Source organism: Varanus komodoensis, unplaced genomic scaffold, assembly GCF_004798865.1.
Source record: "Varanus komodoensis strain SLA01 unplaced genomic scaffold, ASM479886v1 scaffold1, whole genome shotgun sequence".
NCBI classification, from domain to species: domain Eukaryota; kingdom Metazoa; phylum Chordata; class Lepidosauria; order Squamata; family Varanidae; genus Varanus; species Varanus komodoensis.
In genome coordinates this window covers 53,801,872-53,827,572 of record NW_025335268.1, presented here as the reverse complement: position 1 = coordinate 53,827,572, position 25,701 = coordinate 53,801,872, and the positions used below count along the sequence as shown (strand labels likewise).

General features: G+C 40.1%; 1 protein-coding gene across 4 annotated transcripts in view; it reads left to right on the top strand.

The window, feature by feature from the left end:
• The first annotated feature begins 2,010 nt into the window (after positions 1 to 2,010).
• DCBLD1 (discoidin, CUB and LCCL domain containing 1) overlaps positions 2,011 to 25,701 on the top strand; it is a 42,509-nt gene continuing 18,818 nt past the window's right edge. For 3 of the 4 annotated variants that reach the window (XM_044425871.1, XM_044425854.1, XM_044425880.1), the window contains exons 1-5: positions 2,011 to 2,278; positions 16,449 to 16,661; positions 23,502 to 23,636; positions 24,479 to 24,530; positions 25,221 to 25,293. In XM_044425871.1, coding sequence (XP_044281806.1) covers positions 2,191 to 2,278; positions 16,449 to 16,661; positions 23,502 to 23,636; positions 24,479 to 24,530; positions 25,221 to 25,293 — 561 coding nt within the window. In that variant the 5' untranslated portion in view covers positions 2,011 to 2,190. The remainder of the gene's footprint in view (positions 2,279 to 16,448; positions 16,662 to 23,501; positions 23,637 to 24,478; positions 24,531 to 25,220; positions 25,294 to 25,701) is intronic. The other variant, XM_044425863.1, reaches the window with a different exon arrangement.

The following is a 25,701-nucleotide window of genomic DNA, read 5'->3' as shown; positions in this document are numbered from 1 at the left end:
ATCATTGCTTTATATCCCCCCTCAGTTTATTAATTTATCATTTAGTTACTTATTTTCTATATTTGTTTTATCAGGTGTTTTTATTACTATTAATTTTATTGTACTGTTGAATGTTAGTCCGTTTGATTGTATACAGGCTGTCCAGAGAGCCTATGGCTAATCAGGCAGCATATAAATCAAATAAATAAATAAATCCAGATCATGTATGAATTGAAAACATTAGTCCCACTACAGACCCCTGAATGACTACATTGTTTACACTTATCCACTGGGAGAACTAAGTGTTTGTTCCTACTCTTAATTTTTTGTTCTTTAACCAGTTACTGATTCATAAGAGGACCTCTCTCTTACTCTGTTGCTGATGAGTTTGCTCTCTAGTTAAGGATTTTCTTGAAATAATGTTGGAAGTCCAAGTAAACAATGCCTGCTGGATCAGACCTGTCCATATGTTTACTGATACTCTCAAAGAACTCTAAAAGGTTTGTGAGACAGGACTTACCTTTGAGGAAGCAAAGTTCAGGACTGGTACAGAAGTGTGCTTTTGAACAGAATGTGTATTTAGAAATATACAAAATGTGCAGGCCACCTGGGTTGCTTTGAGATGACATTACTGTTGACCTGTCTTATTCACAAAATTTTACAGGGGGTCTAGATCTAGATGATATTATCTGCTGCTTGTAGTCCCATGTTTTCCTACCTCTTCTTCTGTCTTTTTTTCCATCTTAATTGTGGAAGGAAAGACAGAACAGCAGCACAAGCTCTTTGGATAGGTAATGCTCAGAGCCATGTGTCTAGAAGCACCCCTGGACGGGGCTTTTTTTAAACAAACAAGCAAACAAACCATCTCCCCAAAGTGCAACACTACTTCATCCTAGCCAGATAAACAGTGCTGCCCTAATGTATATGAACAGCAATGAAGTACTGAATTTTTTCCTATTAATTTGTGTATAAATATCCTGCACTTTAAAAAAAACAGGATGTGAAAGAGAAGTGTTTCAGTTAGATGCTAGCATTCTATATGTAGTGATATATCATTTTTGAGAAAGTGTTGGGTAGTGGTTTTTCAGGTCAGGATTTTGAAGCAGAAATCCAGAATCCCTGCAACAGAATGAAAAATGGCTTCACAAACACACCTGATTTAGACATAAATTAACACGTTTTCACAAAAGTTGATAGGTAGGGATGCATAAGCCCATCTACTCTAAATTTATAAATGGACATCACCTCCTGTACCTACTTGCCTGGCCCCATAAGCCCTCTTCAGAAGCCCTTTTTCAGGTGCCCCCAATGAAAGAAGCTAGCCAGGTGGCTACAAGAGGGATCCTTCTCAGCTATGGAGGCCTGCTCATGCAATGACCTCCCCAAAGAGGTCACCTAGCACCTGCATCATCATCATCTTTCTTGGTGCCAGTCAAAGCACTCTTCACCCTGGCATTTTAAAGATCTGGCTCTAGATCTTTCTGGCTCTTTTATCCCGGTGCTGCTGTTTGTTACTTTTGTATTGTAACTGTACTCTTTCAAATATTTGTAATTTACCTCATATCCTAACTGTTTGTGTGGCAACCTTAAGTCGTGTCACTGTAATTCCCTCAGGGAGCACTGGTTATGGGGCAGACTAAAACTGTGACATACAGATAAATATATAACCTAACTATACATAAATATGTAACCTGACTGCACTACTGAGAGAGTTGTGGGGACATGGAGAAAGTGCCATGCCTTCAGCAATGGGCAGGACTGAAATCTCACCCCTCCCCGGCACACGGGCGCGCACACGAACGAAGTTTTCGGTCAACCGCTGACTTCGAGGCAGTGGCGCGCGGGGGGGGGGGCTTTTTTCGAAAGTCGGGCGCGCAGAAGCCACTGCCCGGGAGTGAACTGGCCTCTCTGGCAAGAAGAGGCGGTGGGGAGAGGCAGGGCTGCTTGGAGGCCGCCCCTGCCCGAGGTCCAATGGGAGCAGCGGCGCTCGCCTTCCTCGTTTCCTCCTGAGGCGGGAGGAGGCGAAGTCGCCGGTCGCCCGTGTGGGTGCGGAGCAGCCAGCCCGGCGCGGCAGGCATCCATCCCCACGCGGGCGGACGCGCCCCGAAGAAGGCCAGACCGGGGAGCGGGCCTTGGCGGGTTTGAGAGCTCTCCGGCGGGAGAAGCGCGGATTGGCTGCGAGGCGGGGACTACCGGGAGGTCGCCGGTGCCATGGGTTGTGGGAGCCAGCCGCTGGCGGCGATTCCCGCCCTCCTGCTGCTCTCCGCTTTGCTGCTCAGGAGCTCCGCGGAGAAGCTCGGTGAGTCTGAGCCGCCCTGGCCTGCCAGGCGACTCGAGTTGGGAAAGTTGGTTTGAGAGTTGGGGATGGGACGGCGAATGCGTGGCGCGAGTGCTTCTCCCCCACAGTCCACCTTCCCGCACAAACGTGCAACTCTCGCACGAACAGACTCGCGCACAAATTCTCTCTCACTCACCCCGCACACTTTCCTCTCCTCCCTCGCCCGCATCTCTGCCTGTGTAGTGAGCGCGCAAGAAATGCACTTACACGGGAAAGCCTCTGGTTAGCTCTGTGTAAGGTGCCAGATGTTCCTTGTCCTCCAGGGAAGATCCCATATTCCAGAGCCTGAAAGATTTGTAATGCTTTTGAAGTCTCTAGCTTCAGCATCACTTTAAATTTAATATTTTTTTAAATTTACGAGTGCCTATTTAAAAGGGTTCGTGGAGGGTGGTAGGATAAAAAAGGCCTTCCTTTGCTGTGAATGCTTTTGTGGCTGAAGTTACCTATTTTCCTACATGGTTGGACATATGGGGCCAAAGATTAGACTTTTTAGGAACCAGCTACCATGAAGTGCAAAATTTTGTGCTGATTTTATATAACGTGCCTCTTAAACCCTAAGTTTCCACATTCATTGCAACAGATCTTTGAAAAGAGGTCTCTTCCATTCCACCTCACCCCACAACTCCCCAGAAAACTGAGGCTGATGGACAGATTCCTGTTTTCCCCCTCGTTCTCGAGCTCTCAGCAGCAACAGCCACAGCCATGTAAGAAGATCTGACCTATAAAGAACATTATATCTCTCCTATTTAGTGCATTGGAGCTGTTGTATGCATGGAGCGGTACACGTGGAGCCTGCCCCTTCTTTAAAGTGAATTAAGAAGCCTGCTCATATGGTAGACCAGATTGAGAAAGCTGTGTGTATGTGGAGCTCTGGTTTGAGAGAGGGAGTTAAAAGCGGTATTGAAGGGACTTAATCCATGGATTCCTACCGCTACTCCAACACTCCATCTTTCCATCTTGAGTAAGGAGGTCTGAAGGGAAACGCTTCAGCTTCTGATCTTCCCATTCATTGTGGGGATGTACGGAGGGCGGGGAGCAGGATGCTCAGGATCCACAAAACTCCACAGACACAGTTTATGAATAAAGGCTAATCCCAGGATATGAACCTAGATATTCTGGAGCTTTCTCCAGCCTTATTGTCATACTTATTAGTACTGAACTGAAACATTTTGTGCTTGTTGTATCAGACAGATTTTCTATATTTGACTCTGGCTAAACCAAGTACTTATTATCAATTGTCCTTGTATCTTGCAGTAGCTGAGTTTCAGTTCATAAAAGCTATATTATATTTGGCCCTTAAATAGCACATGTATAATCTAATATTTGTTATTTCTGAAACTTGTTAATTTGGTTTTCAAGTTGTGCGTTTCAGTTTTGCTTTGCAGAATTACAGCTAAAAAGTAGTATTTCATTTGACTACACAGAACTCTATGGAATGTGACTCAGATGAGCAATAAATCATGCAGTGAGGGGTCAGATTGTCCTTGTTTTCTATCTTTAGAAACTTTTTTGCAGTTTCAAAACTAGTTTTCCTATAGTTACAACAGGAATGCTAGTTTTGAAATTAGACTTCAAATTAGACTGAAATATTTACTCAGAGTGTAACTCCCATTGTGTTCAGTGGGATTTACTCCCAGGATGCACCCTTTGTTTGCTTTTCTTCTAAAGTTGATATTCCCTGTCATATTTTTCCGCTAATAATCTGTACACTCCTTAGGTAAACTTTCTCTATAACTGTGGTGTAATGTGGGAATTTCCACTACCTAAGCTGTCAGTTGTAACTCAGCTATAGACAATGGATTGATCCAGTTGCCAGATGTTAAGTGTCTCAGTTGAAAGGCAGTGTAGAAATGAAATAATTTTTTTCTAACTGCTGACTCTTGAAATGAAGGACATGTATTATAATCTGTGGGGCTGTGACATCTGGTGATCTGAGAAAAGTAAGTCTAAATATTCCATTAAAAAGGAATGTTGAAAAGAAGAAAAGGATTGTCAAATAATGTTTTCCAGACTAGTTTAAAGGTAGAACTTCTTCCTTTTCCTTCTACCACTTCAATCCCTTTTCTTTGTCTATGACAACCAGGAAGTAGAGTCCTAGCTGTATTACCATGAATTATGTTGTCTTAGTTGATTTCAGTGCTTTATATAGTTTTACCCCAGTTAATCTATGCCTGGTTTATCCATGAATCTGAGTAGTTACAAGATTAACAGTAAAGATCTTTAGAGTCAATGTGTGTGCAGGACTTTAAAAAGCCCCTTCGTTAGTTTTCTTAAAAACAGATAAAAATTATGAGGGAAGGAAAGTATAGTTGCACTGATAGCTGATATTAAGGAGTATAGTGGTGATGAATGATAGCTGAGAGGTCTCACTGAAATCTTGGGTACACCATGAAGTTAGTTGGTGGTCCAAGACAAGCTGTGCTTCCTCACTTTCCATCCTTCATTAGCATTATGGTGGATGATAATACTGGCCTTTCTAATAGGATTTCTGTAAAGATCACTGAAATAATGTGGTTCTTTGACTATTCCCAAAAGGCTATTTAAACAGCTACAAACAGTGAACAGCTACAAATCTTGTCTAATGCCTGGCTTGCTCTCAGGTAAGTCATAAAATAGCCAAGACTGGCACTGCTCTTTGATAATATTTATCCATAGTGATAATTCTTGTTTTGGTGTGACTGGCATGACAATGAATTAGGAGAGTCTCAAATATTTGCTAAACAGAACAGCAAGCAACCATTAGTACAGGTATCAAGTTAACTCTTGGTGAATAGCATAAAATTGGCTTATTTCAATTACATATGTAATATGGGTATTTCCTGTACAATTAGAAAGGTTGTAATGAGACTATTTTGTAAACTAGTATAGGAAATAATAAGCAGTGAAATAATTAACCATCTAGTTTTCAGGCAGGCATGAGGAGCCAAACCCAGCCTTCCTGAGCTCCCAGATGAAAGCCTAGTCCTTCCTACACTCCAGTAGCCAGTGAATATTTGCAATATGATCTTGAGGGCCTCAGGCATTTCTTGCTGCATGTAAGGTAAAATTCTTTGTTGCAACATCTTGAACATAACTTCACTTGCATGGAAGATTAGTGTGATGGTCCCATAGTTTCTGCACTCCTTTACAACTTGTTTCATGGAGATGGGATGTATTTTAAATATTTTCCAGTCCATGGGCCATTGTTTTGTTTTCCATATTCATTGGCATTTTCTTGTTAGGAGTTGGACCAATTCAGGTTTTACACTTTATACTGTTACCCTATCTACCCAGGTGCTTTATTGCTTCCAAGTGGTTTCAGAGCAGCTTTCACTTCACTTTCTGATGTTGCAGGTTCTTCCTCACAGGGCTCCTCTTCAAAGGAGTCTGACATCTTTTTATCTCTTCTGTAAAGTTCTTCTGGGTATTGTTTCCATCTTCCCTTTATTTTATCCTGGTCAAATAGTATGTGCCCCCTTTGGTCTCCTCGGCATTCCTAATCTAGTTTTGAATCTCCCTTTGATTTCTTGTAGAGGTCTCTTGTTTTTCCTCTTTTGTTGTTCTGCTTTTTTTTTAGGTGGGGGGAGGCCATAATTCTTTTCAAATCTATGCGATAATCACTTAAAAGGTGCATTCGGGATTCTGACCCTATTTCTGTCCCCTTTTGATTTACTTCTCATCTGTCCTTAGCAGTTGTGTTTATTCTGTCATCCACCTAGGCTCTTTTTAATACTGCCTTTAAAAAAAATGCTATGGTTGTAGATAACTGGCTTTTTAACCTATAGTTTAGCAAGATGAGAACAAGCACTGAGCCTGTAGGCTTATTCCTTGCTTCTCCTTCCTTGGCATGCTGATCCTGATTAGGTTAAACTACAATTCCCTGTTTTATGTCTGAAATAGAAACTGCAGTTAAGGCTGTAGTCCTTCCATAATTATGTGGGAGTAAATCCCATTGGACTTAGTGGGGCTTATTTCAGTGTAGCCATCTACATGATTACACTGCTAATGTCAATTTAGTAACCAAGGTCTTAATTCAAGATTTATATGTAGGTTAAGATCGTGGTTAGTAAACTGTTAGTTAAACTGATGTTAGTGAATTGATTGTACAATTCTCCAGTGCAGATATAATGGGGAACTACAATCCATGAAGATAAATGTTATATTATTTCCCATTCAAGTCCCATTAATATAAATGGGAGCCACCCAGCCATTTTTTGTGCAATATCTGTTAATTTTAGTTGATTTGAGATTAAGAATATTTAGCAAATTGTTTCCCTATTCTATTTTATTGATGCCTGTTGTATATCTTTTTATTTTCGCATGTGTACTATGTCTTGTGTTCTATCATTCTGTACCATTGAAGTTCCTGTAACTGGGATTGCACAATAACCCTCTGTGGTTTATAAGCCATGACAGGTTAATATGTCTTCCAAACCCAGCCTTCTTCTGAATGGCGGCTTATAAATCACCCCAGTTGCCCATGGGTTGTTCTAGAAGTTAATTAAGCAGCAGTGATTTATTCTATCATCTGAACACAAAGAACAAAATAAGCCATGGTGGTTGTTGTTCAGTTGCAAAGTTGTGTCCGACTTTTTGCAACCCTGTGGTCAACATTCGTCCAGGTTCTCCTGTCCTACACTATCCCCCAGAGTCCACCCAACCCCACACCCACCTCTTCAGTGACCCCATCCAGCCACTTCAACCTCTGCTGTCCCCTTCTCCTTTTCCCTTCAATCATTCCCAGCCCAAAAAAAACAAGAAACCTCATTGAGAAGAGTTGACAAGCAACCCATTACTGCTATTTCCAAGGGGCTATTAGGCAACCATGTTTCCTTGTCAACAGTCATGACAGCAGAATCTTCAGGTTTTTGGGGAGTGTTTATGTGGCCCTGGGAGGTCCTCACTTTTCCAAGTTTGGATAACCTAGGGAAACAGTGGTACTGCCCACCCACCCCACCCCTAGGGCAAAGACATGCAAAAAAAGTGTTTTAGAAGGCACCTGCTCATTCTTTCCCCTTTCCACACAGAATCCCTGCGTTCAGAAATTCAAACTACCTTGCTTTTTTTCTATTTACCCTGAGTTACTAGCACTTCAGGAAATGGCAAAACTAGAGAGAATTCTCAGTGTGGGCATGGAGCGGGGGGTTGTCATTTCAGGGGACAAGTTTGCGTGTCTTCACTGGGATCACAAAGGCGGCAGATTTTCCCTAAAGAACCTGGGGATGATGCTGTGAAAATGGGGATTGGGGGTTTTCATGGAGCCTTTGCATATTAACAGCAAGTTAAAATTTAACTCCAGTATTGAGTGCAGCCCATCATGCTCAGTATTGGACTTTAATTTTTAAAAATTAAAATTTAAAAAATAGAGGGCGATTTTGGAAAGTTTGGGCATCCTTGAAGTGGCACCTTCTCCAGAAAGGATCATGAAAGCTGCCTTCTGTCTGTTTTTAAGTCAAGCCGCAGCCCTCGCAAAATGGCTGTCCACAAATGAGGCATATTGGGGCTTCTGGATATAGTGTCCTGTGGATATAGTGTCCACAGGAATACTGTGGGAGGATCAGAAGGGTGAAGAGTGGGGTGAAAGAGGGCATAACCCCTTGCTGTGGCTGATCCACTGCCAACCACAGGGTTTTTACCAGGGGAATTAATGACCATGTTAGACAAACCTACCCTGTGTCTCATCCTCCTGGCTCATTGCTAATTGTTGATGTGTGGAGAATATGTCATAAGCAGGAAGCACTAAAATAAGCTGTTTTTGTAAAGCATCCTGTTAAAGACTTCATAGGTCATTGTGCATACATCAAAATGCATAGATTTAAAAGAAGTATGAATCTATTTTAAACTGGCTCAAGATTAGGATATTTAAAATTAGAATTAAATTAATAGAAAGTTGTCATAAGCTAGCTATATAGCTATTTCCTACATTTTCCTTATCCCCATGTTGCCTTCACTCTTGCCATTTCCATTGGATATTTGTCAACTTTTATCCGAATTTTTCTGAAGTTACTGTTATTGAAACAGCTTGGTGTGCATTCGGAAGCCTAATTGTTGCTTCTTTTTATGTGGCATAAGTACAGTGAACACCAAGTTTAAGCTTTTTGGTAATTATTCTGATAGCAGGCAAAAATTGCAACCTGGCAACCATCACAGCCCCTCTGCTGCTGTGAAAGCATTCTGACCAAATGCAACAACCACAGTGTTATCCTTGCCCACTTACTGTGTGTTCTAAGTCTGGGCAGTATTCAAGGACCCAGGCAGCTCTTCTGCTTTTTGTTGGCTGTGAGATGAAATAGGGAGAGAGGCACCAGTCCAAGGAACAAAAGAGAGGAGCTCCCTTAAACATGGCATGGGAAACAATGCATTTCTGGTACATTTTGAGTTCAAGGCTTCACCACTGGGCAACCAACTAGAGCTGCTTCCTGAAAAGAACTGCTTGGGACTGTTGTACACTTTGTTTGCTGAAATAATTTGTAAGATGACCCAGAGGGAACTTCTTGCCTCTGGGCTGAAAAGCTAAAATGCATTTTGGCCACTGTAAACTGCTTGCTTCCTGTGAAGCTTTGACAGTCCTGCCTTCTTCTGTTCCACTGGGCTGACAAAAACAAAGCTACGGGAAGTGGCTGCTAATAAGTATGCTCTGTCTCTCCAAGTAGTGACCTATTATTATTATTTGCTATAAGATGAAAGTGCTAGTACTGTATAAGTGGTGTTTTAACTCCTATTTGATACTATTTTTATCAACTTTTACATCAAGCTGGTATCTCCAAAAGTTATAGACTTCAGCTCTTAATAGCCCCAGCCTGAGTATTCAATGGTCAGGAATGCTTGGAATTGTACTCTAAAACATCTGGAGGGCATTGGGTTGTGAAAGGTTGATATTAATCAGTTCTATAGTTGTAGATGTTACAGGTTCCAGTATAAGATTTGTGATACAGAATGGAGATCATATGCACGTAAAGGTGCTTCGTAGGTTTTCACATGCACACATTTTGTGGCCCTGTGACCATACATTGAAAAAGTAATATTAACTATGCCTTAACACGTTTCCAACTATGTAGGCCAAATTATCAAAAAGTCCCATTGCAACCTGTAACAATTACTTTGCCAAAATTATGTGTCTTGAGATTGTCAGGTATTTCCATAGACAGAAAAAAAAGTGCTAACAAAGTTCCTGTAGTACTTCAGACTGTGTATGTGTGCTTACCTGTTGCATGAACATCCCGTACTGCACGAAGTGTAGTGCACGTAGATAGTGTTGTCCATTTACAGCCCTGCAATCCAAAGTCACATCACTATGCTTATGTAAATGTTCTGTAGAAGGGCAGAGCCTATACAGAAAAAGGCTGCAGAGCAAAAGGGGAATTCAAGTGTCACAAGTTTTTTGTTATTCTCATGTTAATAATGCAATGCAAGGGGCTCAGTATAGTAATAGAGTTTTAACCTATAAAGCTTGGTTCAGCAATACCTGATGGAATACTTCTCCCAGCCTGTGTATACCCAAATACTAGGATCAACATCTGAGCCCTTCCTAGTGCCACCTCTGAGGCAAGGTGGCAACAAAGGGAAGGGTTAAGACTCTTCTCCAGGGTATTCAGGGGCATATAATAGCATGTGGGGGTTATATCCGTCTTGGTGTATTTTTAATTGTTTTAGCTGTTAAAATTGTTGTCAATTCTGTTTTTAATTTTAAAATATTGAATTGTTATGCTTTTTATTATATTAGTGGTTTTTCTGTGGGAATTGTTGTGAACTTAGAGCTTAGACTATTGGGCAACACAGAAACAAACAATAATAGCAATAATAATAGTGAGCTGTAAAATAATGCTGACTGTGCTGTTTGTGCATTGGTTGTTTCTGGAATCAAAAACAAGTGGGAGGTTTGGACTGCTTCAGTTAGTCCTGTGATTTGGCTTACTATATAAACCAACACAAACCAATAAAGTGGGTTAGATCTGAAGCACTGTAGTTATGTTTTACTGTCACACGTAGTACTGATGGATGCTTCAGGGACATCAAAAATGTTGCAAAAATCAGAGAATAATTATAGCTGGCATATAATAAGTGGTTATCCTGCTAAGTAAGATTGTTTCCCAAGATTCCCACTGAGAAACTGGCTTTACATCCCTGACCCCAGTTGCTTGTGAACTTTGACTTACTTGTAGGGGATTCTTAGTCTTCATTTTCCTTGGGCATGGACAAAAAATATTCAATTTAGAAAAAAATGTACCTTGATTGTGGGGATTGTATGTGAAGCCTGTGCATGCTAATATGCACCAGGAGGTCCATCTAGCAAAAATCCAGCATGGGAGGACAGGCAAGTAAAGATTGTATCTCCAGCTCTACATAGGTTGGGCATAAATCTCCCAGGTTCAGGCATTTACAAACATCATAATATAATTGTACCCTGCTTGGGACCTAGATTAGTGGTATCAGCTGGAAATTTTTCCACTGAAATGTTCCCAGTGCTTTATTTTTCCATGGAAAACCTTTCATTTTGCAAGTTCATTAATAACAAGGAATGGATGCCAATTGCAAATATGATACTAGGCAAGCTGAGCCAGTATCAAAGTTCTAGAGGAACAGTGTCAGCCTGTCATGCATAATTCTTTCGATTGCTAAACACAAAAACAAAGCAAGTCAGAAGGAGACCCCTGGGACATCTAGACTGACCCCCAGCTCCAGCCGGCTCTGCTCATGTGGTTGTCCAAACTTTCCTTGAACACCCTCACTGATGGGGCCTCACCTACCTCCCTTGGAAGCCCATTCCATATCCTAGGGTTCCTAACCATCAGGAAGTACTTCCTGACATCTAACCTGAAGCCTGGTTCCTTGAGCTTTGCCCCATTGGAACGCATCCCACCCTCCACTGCAGAGAAGAACAGGCCCTGGCCCTCCTCCACGTGAAATCCCCTCACCTATAAGTTGCTAAAAGATCCCCTTGGACTAAATGGGGCAAAGGTATTTTCTCCTTCAACCTTCACATTTATTTTTCATAATTCTGCCACACAAAACACTAATGTCTTTTGGCCGTGGAAAATCCTGAAACATAATCTACCCTTAAGGGCCAGTTCAAGGATGGGCAACTGCTATTTACAGCATTTTTTGCCAGCACAGTCAATGGTGAGGAAATACATTTAGTGTGTCCACATTTTTCAGTACATTCATTTAGTTTTCTTCTATTTAAACAATGTAAGACAGCATCCCAAGGACTGTAACAGTATTCAGAACTGCCTCCCTCCTCTGAGGCTATAGATACTGTTAGGCCCTTTGAAGGTAAAGTCCAAAGTCTGAGTTCTCCCTCCATGCCTGTATTAAAAGGTAACAAAAGTGGCATCAGAGGCCCACTGAAAGAGGATGTTGCAGTAGAAGGGCAGGAGACAGGAGAAGCCTAGATACAGATGTCCTATGGCTTTTCCCCACACACATCCCACCAGGTTTGGTCATAACAAGCCATAACAACCCCTCACTGGGGCTTACATGCTCATACTGGCAGATAACATATGTTACAGTGTCCCAAAAGTCACTTAACCCACAGTGAGCTAGTGTGTCATCCAGACCAGGTTCTTGGATGCCTTTCTCTGCAGTTTGTAGCAGCAGGAAGCAGTGGACAAACTGCCTGTCAAAGAAGCTTGTACCAATGTTTTTCTGACTAGGAAATCCCTGATCAACTTTCAAAAGGGTTCCAGGGTTTTAGAAAATTAATGATAGAATGGCAAGTATTTGTGTGTTTATTTATACATTGCAAATGTTGTGCCCATTATTTTAAATCATGTTCAGTGGAATTGCTCAATGCGGCAAAGGACTTAACAGAAAAGAAAAACTTTCTGGGATAAAGGATAAATGAGGTTTTCCATTTTTCCATGTAGTTCCTTTATCCATGGTTACTTCTACTTTGCTTTTAACATGAAATTTTTTCATGTGTTTTGTGGTGTTAAATTTTATATTCTGAACCACTTGGAGAGCTTCAACCAACAGGCAGTAAAGAAATGCAATAAATAAGTAAATTGAGAATCTGCCCAGAAAGAAGCAGCTTTCATCCCTTCATTTCTCAGGAACTACCTTTTCTTTGCATTTTATCTGCAAGGGTCCCAAATATGGTGTTTCTGTTAGAGGGAAATAACGAAACGAGAGAAAGAAGGGAAGATATATACACTTTTTATTGTAACCCACTGGCCTATTTAATACTGGGAAACTGTTGTCTACTCCTACCTTATGATTCTAAAAGACTATCAAGAAGTAGAAAATTCAGATGTTTCTTCTTTTAATTTGTGATATATTTTAATACTAGTTAGCCAGATTTTTCTGTTGTGTCAGCTGGTTTCCTACCTAAAAACATGAGTATTGAAACATACAAGTGGGTCCCAACCAGGAATTATCTTCTGGAGGGGAGGTCCCTTGTAGTACAGGCTTCCGCTGCTAGGTGAGTGTTCTGGGACCCCTCTGCATCAGTGTCCTCAGCTGGATTGTTGTGAGAGGCTGTGTTCAGCTTTGGTGGGGGAGGGTTTGCGCACGTGCACTCATTCTGAGAAACTCTCCCAACATGTTTGCCTATTTCGTGATGGCTGATTTACACGAGTGCAGCAGTTTTTGACCAAAAACAGCATGACCCTTGTGTCCCACCCTCCCTATTCACCCGATTTCACCCCATGCAGCCTTTTTTGTTTCCCTGGATGAAAAAAAGTCCTTAAAGGGAAATGTGTTGCTGATGTGGAAGAGGTGAAACAAAAAGTGGTGGAAGCAATAAAAGGCATGAAAATCAGTGAGTTCAAAACCTGTTTTAAGCAATGGGAAAAAGTCTCAATAGGTGTCTTGCATCAAATGGAGAGTACTTGGAAGGTGACTGAAGTTCGAACATGTAAGAATAAATACACTTTTTAAATAAATAAATTCCTGGGGGTTTTTGGGAACCCGCTTGTATTTATCTTGGCCCATGCTAATTTTTTTCTATATGATCGTCATTGCCTAACAATCTTTGGTTGATACATTTTCATCCAGTAGTGTCAAACCAGAAAGACCTGAGTGAGCTGTCCCAAGCAAAACTTTTATTATATATTGGGCAATGTATATATTTGACACAATCACTTAGACGGAAACCTTTGGGAGGAGAGTTTCCGGGCAGGCATTCCCTTTGCAGCTGCCCACTGATGTTCCAGAGGCCTCCTCCTCTTTGGGAACAGTTTGGAGCATATCAGAGTCCAAGTGTTTCCCAAACAAAACAATCAGTATGTACCTTGAATAGGAGTTATAGCACAGATTATATTCTATTGATCGTGTGTGTGTGTGTAAAATCCACTTCAACACACAGAAACTGTCATCACCTAGGTCAGCTGTTTCCAGTTTGTAATAATTCTGATAAAAGGTTATAGATGTATCTTGGATCAGTTAACTCATTCAGAAGTTTACACACATGGGACAGATGAGACAAGAAATGTCAAACATGGGGGACCAATCCAGATAATTCTGGGTAAACATGATCATAATAAAGTGAAATTGAACAAGAAGCATAGTTAATATGACAGTTAAATACTTTGGCATGGTTTTAGACAAAATGAAAACCCTCAAGAGGTTCTGGCAGCTCCTGATGGCCTCTTCCTGCTTTAAAAAAATGAATGTAGTAGTGCTTCCATGTGTGAAGCTGGCCAACACTGTAACTTCCTTCGGAACATCCTGTGTTTAATCCTTTTATGGTACAAAGCATTTCACTCTGGATTTCTCAGGAATGATGAGCAGGGAAAAGGAGGCAACCTGCAGAAAGTCCACTGCATATTTATTTTTAAATAAGTCCCACTAATTACAGTGTGATTTATTCCCAAGTGTGCATAGGTTTGCACCCTAAATCACATTGGTTTCTGTGGTTTCGAGGAAAGCATAGCTCCTAAATATATATGATTGTTGAAAACTCTGCTGAATAAATAAACTTAAATACACTGTAAGTCAGTATAGTGTAGTGGTTAAGAGTGCTGGACTGGGCTCAGGAAGTGTGGTTTCTAGTCCCCACTCAACCATGAAGCCCACTGGGTGATTTTGGGCCAGTCACTGCCTCTCAGCCCAACAGGGTTGTCATTCTGAGAACAAAGTGTAAGCCACCTTGGGTTCTTTGCAGGAAGAAGAAAGATGCAATATAAATGTGATGCAATGCAATTGTAATAATCTCTTGCTCTCTCCACAAGAAAAAAAAGTCATTTTGACCCTCTTGCTTCTTAATTGAATTGACTTTTCAGATGTGCTTTACAGAAATGCCAGGGGACCATGTAGAGATTACAACAATTCACTAATGTTCTATTTCTGAATACAAAAGGGAATGTCTGCCAATAAAGAATCCCCTGGCTACATGTAGGTGGAGGAAAGAGGCTCCCTGCTTAGGTCATCTATTGCTGTTAAAATCATTTCCTCCCAAACCATTTTTTCTAGGGGAAAGTTTCAAGAGATTAAAATGTAAGCACTATATAGGTCCAGAGCTAAATCATGTATTCATGTAAACTAGACAAAGGATTTCACAAAGTGCCCAAATGTAAAGTTTGTGTAATCCATTTTCCCCTCTGGAATGTAACTATTGTGTGGGAAGGAAGAGCTCAAGATTCCCTACCTGTCTGTGCATGATTGGTCATGTTTTATAATGTGTATTATGGGATAATCATCCCAACATTCTTCTGTCTTCTAGACTGAGTGGCAGTTCACACACAGCGCTAGGCAATACCATGAACTTACCTTTCTTGCCTTGTGCCCTCTATTCACACATTTGTGAGGTAACTACTTCTGAGTAGTTTCCCTATGCTGCCATCTTCCCTCCAAATGGTGGCACATTTTCTATCAGCTCTCATGGCTGGGAATCAATTCCTGTGTGTGCTGTTCCTGCTGCCCCACCTGCTTCTCCCCGTTGGCTTGCACAACCCTTGGACATTTTCTCAGCTGGCTGCCTTTTCTCAGTTTTTTTTTCTGCTGCCCAGAGGCAACTGCCTACTCACTAGAGGAGCACTGTTGCTCTGTAGCACTGCAGGAACACTCCCTGCTGTTCTGCTCTGTGCCACAGTGCAAGCACATGCACCCACATTAACCCCCCCCCCCCCCGCAAATGTGTCCACTCCTCACAAACCCATGTGCAGGACTCACATACATTGCCTGCTCCTGCACCCTCCTCCTGCACCCAGGCACAGAGAGAACATCTGCAAGGGCACCTGTGCAAGGAATTGAGGGAGCATGTCCTGTGGGCATCTGTCTGGTAAAGTGTTCTGGCTGGCCATAAGGAATGTGTTTGTCACACAGCTGTGAGGGCGGGCAGGGGGCAGCAGTGCTTCTTGAGAGTACTTAGGAATGCCTGGGACAAGGTAGGAGTGGCAGGGAAAGTGGGAGAGAGAGCAGGAGACCTGGGCTTCTCAGGATGAAAACCCTGTTGGCAATGCCCACTCTGGTTTCCCGAAGAGAGCACACATGCAGCCATTTCGCAGTGTCTCCGACCAGACAGGAGTGCCAAGCGTGCCTGTCTCCAACGTCACTGCTGCTGCAGATGGTACTGTGCAGTGCCCTGCTGCTGATATTCCAGAGCTGTGGCTGGGCATTGAAGAGGGAAAGAGCATTGCAAGGCAGCCAACTGAGTGTGGCTGTAGCTGCCTCAGCAGCTGCTAGGCAGAACATGACAGTCTGTACCTGTTGGATGATGAATTTTCCTTATCCTTTGGATACAGATTACCAAGCTACCCTTGAGTTTGGTATAGGTAGTAGAAGTCTGTATTCTTGCTTCTGTGAGCAAGATCAGAACAAGAATATGGGCTGGGTGGGGGATGTTGGGAATTGTAGGACTAGTTTCTGTCTAAACATGCATGTATTGCATCCTGAATTAGCTTAATACCTGATGGGTTTTCACAGTAAAAAGGAAGCATGAGTCATGCTTTTTCAGTAGTCTCTGAATTGGGGCTCATTTGCCTCCACCTGTTCACAATAAATTACTAAGAACATGCATTAAAATAGAATATACTATTTAGTTAAATGAAAGCAAGTTTGTGTGTGTGTGATAATGCTTTTGTGTCTAAGCCTTTAATATGATACACAACAAAGAGTTAAGAGGAGAAGTGAGATGGAGTGGATGTATGCCTTTTGATGACAGCTATAATTTTAATCATAGCCTTTTTCTCTTACTTCTTCTTTCTTCAAATAGGAGATGGATGTGGACCTATGATCATCTATCAAGACAGTGGAACTCTGGCATCCAAGAACTATCCTGGGACTTATCCCAACCACACAGTCTGTGAAAAGAAAATTCAGGTGCCTGAGGGGAAACGGCTGATATTAAAATTTGGAGATTTGGATATTGAATCCCAGAAGTGTGAATCTGACTATCTTAGCATCTATAGCTCAACAACAGTGCATGGTATGTACTGGTAAGACTAAATTGCAAGTAGACTAAGGCTGCAATCCTGTACACATTTCCCTGGGAGTAATCCCCATTGAACTCCATGACACTCAAATCCTTGTGGTGGTGCATACAATTGCACAGTTATAGTTCTAATGAACTGAAGTATAGCAAACTAAGTGAAACACAGCAAGCTATGGGTAAAACAGAGTAAGAAAGATAATTCCCACTCCAGCTGCTTAAAATTTATTCTCAAACAAAAATGGAAAAGGATCAGCTGGAAGGACTCCTTTCTCCAGGCTTCAGTAATACAGGTTGTCCCTGGTTTATGGACAAGTTCCATTTCTGAGAATGTCCATAAGTCAGATGTATGTAAGTCAGATCACATGAGTAAGCCAAATGTTTATCTTAGCATATGTATCTATTTTATCTTTTTATGTATGTAAAACACTTACGAAACACTACCTTGACATCCAGGAAAGCCAAATTCTGAAAGTTGTGTGAAGTAGACAAATTAGAAAAAGGAGTTCCATGCTTCATTCCCAACCAGAAATATTTCTCATGCATCTCTCGATACAGAAAAAAAAGCCCAGATCCACACAGAAGGTAGCTATATATTATTGTAACATGGAAGCAAAAACCAGATGAGTTCAGGATCCTGCTAGATTCAATGCAGATGGATACCATATACAGCAATACCTCTTCTTTAAATAATGTTGCAAGTTCTGTTAAGATGGGACTTGTTAGACTGAAGTGGAAGAGACCATGGGTGGTTATTTTAGTAAAGAACATAGATCCTTAATGGATTGCTTTTTCATGTTTGAATATTACTTTTCAGGCATGCTTTGAAAGTCGTAGTACTTTTACATGCTCTACTGCAGTTAAAAAAACTTGACACACTGTTGAGTGTTATGAAACTGTGTGGCCAACATGAGCTTACAAGGGCTGTCAGTTTTAATTTGTTAGGTCTGAGAACTTGTAAAACATTAGTCAATGTTAAACCTACTTATGAGACCATACTTCCCTTGGGGCTTATTAGATGTGCTTCTAAGTGTTTCTTAGATGAATAGATGTGCTTAGGAGTATACTGTTAGATACTATAATAACAAGTGCTGAGTATGACGCCTTCTTCAGTTCTAGTGCCCACTTGGCCATGAAGCCTTTGGGCCAGTCACTGACTCTCAGCCTAACCTACCTCACAGGTTTATGGTGAGAATAAAATGGAAAGGAAAAAGAGGACCATTGCATAAGCCCCCTTGAGTTCTTTGCAAGAAAAAGACAAGATATAAATAGCAGTCAATCAATCTGGCAGCTTCAGAGAAGATATTGAAAGAACCCTACATATGATTGTGAAAAATAAAACAAGCACATAAATATAGGCATACTTTCTTGATTTTGGATGTCAAACTATGCACATGTATAGTTTGACATCCAAACTAAACTATATTTAGTGTCAGCCCCACTAAACACAGTGAACCTACTTTCAAACAAATATGCATAGGTTTGCAGTGTTGCTTGTATTCATGTACCCCAGTGATTCCCAAAGTGGGCAGCGGAAAAATCGGGGGGGGGGGGCAGTGATTGCTTGTTTTAAATTTGCAGTAGAGCAATAGACCTAATACAAAGAAAGAGGCATGGGTGGGGTGGGGGGTTGCCTAAGAGGAAAAGGGGTGGCAGCCTGAAAAACTTTGGGTACCACTGGTATACACCATAGAATTTGTCATGGAGCATTTACCACCAACTTCCAGTGAAATTATTGAGAATTGCTTTTATTTTTTCTATTTATTATTTCCACTTGTATGCCACCATAATAGCTCATAGTGGAGCTCCCTTGTGGTTTACAATGATTAAAACAACATAAATTCTTAAATCAATAACACTAAAAACAATCCCCAAACATTAATAATACAAAATATAACTAAACAAATTAAGATCATTACATTAAAATTGCAATTAAACAATTTCAAATAAATAATATAAATTAAAATAAAGCCAAGGTCAAGTTAAAATCAAAATTTTACATTAATATATTTAAGCTGGATGTGATTTTTGCAGTTTTTTACTGCTTGCTTGTTCTCCACCTGCAAAATACACACACACATATGGAGAATCTTGTGTGTGTGTCTCACTAATCTGTTTCTGATAGGAATTTCTGTCATTCAGCTAATTGTCCAAATAAGGCTGTGCAAATGAAATGGCAGGTCATTCTCTGTAATGTTTAGATATCATAATGTTCACATTTGTAAACCATGTAGATTTGGCCTTTTACTCATAGCAGTGAGGCCAGCTTATATTAAACTGAGCAGCTTATGCTTCTTAAAGACATGGGAAGTCAAGCCTGTGGTCCATCTAATCTAACACTATCTGTTCTGACTAGTAGTGGCTCTCCATGCTCAGATGGAAGCTTTCGCCAGACCCACAATCTGATAACTTTTTGACTCATGCAACTCGGTGTCCTCCCTTTGTTTTGGACCAAATCTCTCATACAGACCAGCCAGCATGGTCAGTGATCCTAAATTACGGGAGTTGTCTTACATATATGGTGCATGGGACAAGGTTGCCTACCCCAATTTAATTGGCAATACCAAAGCTGAGACCTACTACAATTGAACCATATATTTTAGCGTTGTGTTTATAGATTTTTCCCTTCAGAAATTCCTTCAGGTTCTTTGAGCTAGGGATAGGAAAAACACTTGATGAGTTTTCAGGTGATGCTATATAAATACAACTGGCAACAGTATCTATAACAACTAATATTCATATGCTTTACAATGAATTGTTTAGAAGCGGTTGATTATTCCATTGTGTGTATAGGCTGTAGAGTTGTTGTTAGTTGCAAAGTCGCTTCCAACCCATCACGACCCCATGGACAACATTCCTCCAGGCCTTCCTGTCCTCCACCATCCCCTGGAATCCACTTAAGTTCACATGGACTGCTTCAGTGACTCCATCTAGCCGCCTCATTCTCTGCCGTCCCCTTCTTTTGCCCTGAATTGTTCCCAGTATTCAACAGCATTTCTGCTCTTTTCTATTCCCAAGAGCTTTGGCACAAAGAACTACATTTTTAAGACTTTCTGTTGAAAGCCTTGTGTGTGGGCTCTCTCATTCTTTCTCTCTGTCTAGGCTTTTTGTGTCAGTTTTCATAGGCATCTTAGATGTGCTACTTAGATGTGCTACTTTGAAAGATTTTTAGCCCCAGACCAGTCAGCCATAGATGAGTCATTGGTCTTAATTATACCTGAGCAATAGACAGGTCATCGAGAAACTTAAGAAAGAGACAGCAGAAATGTACCTGTGGTTTAATATGTGGAGGCACATATTGGGTGAAAATGAGGGAGGAGGAGGTTAGTCATCTGAAGACTCTGAAAATATAAAACAGTATTGTTCTTTTTCTTCTGTTTTCTTTACTTTAAAAAATGTGTTGCCTGTCCAGCTTGCATGAGACATGGCATGTATTGCCACATATTAATATGAATGATCTGTCTTTATTTTCGTCCCCGTGGCTGAATTGGAAGTTGCTTACGTAAGGTGTTCTTATGGGATGAACAATACCCAAAGATTGGCTACGAGAGTTAGTAATGGGCTGGATGGGGCCTAATAAGCTGAAGATAAGCCGAGTTACAGTCCAGGTTTTCTGTCAAGATGGCTTGATAGACAATAGCAAGTTTGTGACTATGAAATCCTACAAGAATTCAAAGATGTTTACTAGCTGGGGGAAGCTTGTATCCCTACAGTGATATTCTTGGGCATATACATTAACTTTGGTCTTGTTTTGCTTCATTTCGGTTAAATTTTTGTGGCCTCTGAGTAAGCCGAGCAGGACTAGAAACGACAAGAAAGCCTCTTAAGCAGCATGGAGTGCCTTGTTCCACCTGGCATTTTCACCCCCTGCCATCCTGGCTAACCCACCAGATGTCAGCAGACATCTCTTTTCCATAGAAACAGCAATAGCTAACTTATAGAACTCAGTAGATCAATTACAGAAGAGGATAGGCACAATTGAAGCACATGTGTCTGATACAGAATACCAAGAGAAGCCATGCAAACAGCTCTAAAAAATACAGGTTGATAGTACCACACTGCAAATGAAGCTGTCTGACTTAGAGAGCACATCCATGGGAACAATATAGGAATAGTTTGACTCAAGGAATAGTTTTTCTCATGTGTTTTCATCTTCCTGGACTATTCAAAAGATGTGATAGAAGCAAGACAAGCCTTAAGGAGAACGGCACATGATTATCACATGGTCTGCCACCTTTGCTTTCCCACTGTATTCTGTGTTCATTCCTTTAAGACAATTCCAGAAACAGAAGTTTGGTTGAGACTTCCTCCCCAACAGTACATCCAAATGAAGAGTGAAACATGTTCTTGGGAAAATGTATTTATTAATTTTTTTAAAATACTGTCCACCTTAGCCAAATGACTGAACGATTTACAATAAAATTTAATAAAATTTATCCAGCTTTTCTGCAGATATATTACAGATAGGCTCTGCCTCAGTTGTACTTTCTATAATGCATTTTATGGATAAATATTGTTTAGCCAATTATATGATGAAAGTATGGAGCTACCATTGTAGAAATGATACATTAAGTTTGAGTTGATTTCATTTTTACATTTTGTGCACGAGGCCAATAGTCAAAGATAACTTTAAAGCTCATTATTGCTGTACTATTAGCATTATTAGCATTCATTATTATTGTTATTATTACTACCAGTTTTATTAGTATAATTATTATTACCATTATCACTCTAAAAATATATAAATTACATATAGCCTTGGTGACATGGATCCCAAGACTAGGTGTTGTGTTAACCCCACTGATATTTTATGGAAGGCTTGTGTTTTTATATCATCAAAGCTATGAGTTTCATGAGAAACCCGTTTGTTCACAGATGAGCTGGAAGTTGGAATAGCCCTTGCTTGGAAGTAATTTGAAAGTTTCAGTGATGTGTGAAGTGTGTTCTATGTTGCTTTTACTTTTCCATATTTTATCAGTGGTGTTTCTGGCTGTCAGTTGGATACTTAGATATTTGTTATATTGTTTATTGGTTGTTGTCTTTTTGTTGTTCTCTTCTACATGACACACATACACACTACTGTGTTTTTATAGAAAATGTGTATTGTTCTCCTGGTGCACTGTCTGAAATAACTAATTTGATACTTGGCAAGCTATATTTGTATTGTTTGGAGTGATCTCAGTTCTTGCTGTGCATGATTGGCATCATATTGTACTTATACCATACTTTGTGTGTAATTGTAGTTTTTTATATTATTTTATGTAGTTTTTATATTATTATGAGTAGAGTTTTTGTGTGAAAAAATTGTAACAGTTAAATAAAAATTATGAATACAAAAAAGGGATTGACAGTCCAGGGTATATGATTGGTTTCTCTGTGGTTATATTCCCCAGGATTATGCTCTCATAGACCATACTTTCCATGAAAGATCAGGTCTACAGTTTGAAGGTTCTTTTAGTACTGCTACCTGAGGTTTAGGTGGTATTGTAGGCTATTGTGCTTGTTTCAATTTCTTTAAATTATTGTAAGTCACTTTAGAAGAGTGATACTGAAAAGCATGTTTAAGTTGCGTTGACCACATGCTGTGGTGATGTTTCTTTACCACAATATATTAACATCTCCTGCAGGAGGCATAGTGTGAGGTGCTTCCAGTGGCAAACGTGGCAATGGGCCATAGCACTAAATCATTCTTGAGTGGTTTTGCCACTGTGGAACTTTCTGCCGAGAGAGAGGAATTGGCTTAATATAATTTAATAATGGCTATTTTGCACATAATCATCTACATTGCAGTAATCATCTACAGAGCACTTTTTTTCTCTTCCAGTATCCACAGCCATTCTTTTTTTAATCTGTCCTCCAATTTTTTGGTTAGGGGAAAGTGATCCCAAGATTTTGCTTTCCTATTCATTATATCACGAATAGTTTAACCATTTATTAATTTTTACTGACTTTACGGTATTCTCAGTGTTTGACAATCCACTTCGACAACCTTTGGGATTAGTTGATAGCATTTTAAAATAGGCATGTAATATATATTAAAATGGAAAGAAAGTAATTACAGGCCTGTCATCCCTGCTGTCAAGCCAAAGCCAGCATACACAGCTGCAGCTAAGTGGTGGGGCCCAATAGCCTCATAGTGATAGAGGGGTCATTGGAAAAAGTTAATGAAATGGACTCAAGTGTAACACCTAGGAGTTTGGTTGTTCTAAAAGTGCCTGGTGTTCTAATGTGTATTTGATCTTCCATGAGGTAAGTGTAGGATTGATTTCAGGTGAATTTCCTAAAACAGGTAGAAAAAACAATTTCTCTCAAAACCAAGATTAACAGTGAAGTATTTATATGACTTATAAATAGTTAATACTAGTGTAGGTGATGTTATTTAGCTCTGCCTTTATTACTCACTGTATGCTTTATCCTTCAAGAAAAGTGTGCCTGCTTTTCCCCTTATCATTTATCTGGTAATTACAGCTAAAGCTCCTGCATTTCTGTTTCTGTTGATGCTATCTCACGGAGACCACATGAATATTCAGCTGACTTGTCAAAGTTGGACTTAAATGGACTACTGCCTTTTAAGAATGTTGTACTTCAAAGGCTAGTGAGCACTAGTGAAGCTAAAACAACCTGAAATGTTAATACCAGCTTTTCTTTTCTTGCTGAGCACAGAATGACAAAAATGTAATTGTCCAAGTAACTTCAAAGGTTGCAAATAAAAATACCATGAAATATGCATGTGATAAAGTAGAATTCCAAGGATGATGAACATATATTTTTATGCTTTAGCTTTAATATATTTAGACCACCAAAATTATTTCAAATCTTTGTTTATTCTGTATTTAGGACCATACTGTGGCAATGTGCCTGTCCCAGCAGAAATAATACTGGATTCTAATGAAGCAACTGTTCACTTTGAGAGCAGGTTCCATGTGTCTGGAAGAGGATTTCTGCTATCCTTTGCTAGTAGTGATCATCCAGGTAAAGTTGAGTGCCACAGAACATCATGGGCTAGAGTAGGGATTGGCTCTGGAAGTGTTCGTTCTATCTTTCCTGGTCCTGTGGGTTTCTTGAAGCATCTTGAGTTAGGATGAGCATGGAGTAAAGGAAGAATAATTCACCCAGCAGTGTGGTACACTCACTCTCTCCTGCTTGAGCACAAAAATCCATGTGGGTTTTTAAATGGGTGGGTTTTTGTTACATGCAAACCAGACCCTTATATCAACAAGAGGAAAGTTCCATAAAGCTGGTGGGGTGACACAAAAAAACCTCTAAGTTGTCACAAAGTGAATCTTAAGAGTTTGTGTCACTGCTAAAAGGGCTTACACAGATTACTGCAGTGACTGGGCAGAACATAATGAGTCAAACAGTTGTTTAAATGTTGACACATTCTTTTTTTAACCATGTTTTGATTCTAAAGAGAAATCTTTATTCTGACATATCACCCTAACTAAATCTTTTTTTGCTTCAGAGTAAAGTCATTTGCCTCAACTGTAATCTTCACTTTACAAATAACAGTAACTATTTTAAAAATCTAAAAATGACTTTCAGAATTCTTTCTGCCATACCTGCATGGTATTTGCTATAGGATGTAACATGTGCTTGATACAGTTCTCTGAAGTAAATACTCTGAGGGTAGAGTTTGGCATAATTGCTTCTGTAGAAAAGAAAATGTGAATCCAGCTGAACCAATTTGGGAGAAGGGAAGCAGTTGAGGAAAGAAAAGAGGCAAGATTGAAAGAACAGCATTTTAATAGACTAGCCACATCTTTTCTATTTGCTGTATATTCCTGATTAAAAAAAATAACTTTCACTTTCAACAGATCTAATAACATGTCTGGAAAGAGCAAACCACTATGTGGAGATGGAATACAGGTAAATATAAGTTTAGCAGATAGACACTCTGGTTGTCATGTTGCATCTTGCATTTGACATATTTAGTGTTGAAACTGGATAAGGAGCATGTGACTTGTGATGCTTGAAGCCCTACTGCCAACCACAGGAATGTGTTTTTCTGGAGATACTTGGAGGAATATCTGTGATTATCCTATTTGATGCTTGTCTGGGAGAGGCACCAAAGTCTTTCTCAGAGAGACTTTGCATACCAGAGTAATTAAGGAATGCTGCTGCAGACCTCTGCTTGCTGCCTTGATGTATAGCACACTAGCCAGTACTGGCAAAACGAGCTAGGATAACACTTTTGTGCTGCAGGTTCTTTGCTCCTAATAAAGGAAGCAGGGCTTTAAAATGAAATGGAAGGACTAACTGTCGGTCCATGTCAATTTAAAAGCAGTATCAGTTTGGGTTTTTTTTTAAATATACATCCCTTACTGTTTAAAGAATAATGAAAGCCGTTAATGGTTCCCTGAACACATAATCTGACAAAAGGAAACTAAACAGAACAAACTGCTGTTTGTTTGGCCATCTGTGCTATGATGTACAACATGTGAATAAGTTTGAACTTAGTAAGGGAAAGCCTGACTTGCTTTTCATACTGTCCTTTGTGACACTGCATTTCACACTAGTTCCTACTTCAAACAGAGTTTACTCTGTTCTCCATGACAGCAGGTATTGTCCAGCTGGTTGCCGAGACGTAGCAGGTGATATTTCTGGGAATATAGTGGAAGGTTACAGAGATGTAAGTACCTTTTCTCCAAATATATACAGATTTTAAAATATGCAGAATTTGCTTTATATACAAACTAAAAGTTTAACCTTGGGTTCAAAGGCAAGGAAGATAATCTGCTATACAAATTAGAGTTTAATCAGTTTTGTGGAAGACTTAAGTATTGGAAATTGTTATCAAAGGGAGAAGAAAAACAAACAGGCAGCTTTATAAAACTCCAGATTGGGAGAATGTTGCAAGTCATAGGTCTACATGCCTTTTCTACCAATCTAAAAGTGGCAGATACTAAATTATTGGTAGAGAATATATTCTGCCCATTAGCTGAATCTCTCCTAGCATTGCTAGTGCCTAAATGCTTAACATAGAATAGGCACTATCCAAGTGGGGCCTTTATGTCTCCACCAATTCTGCTGCACATCA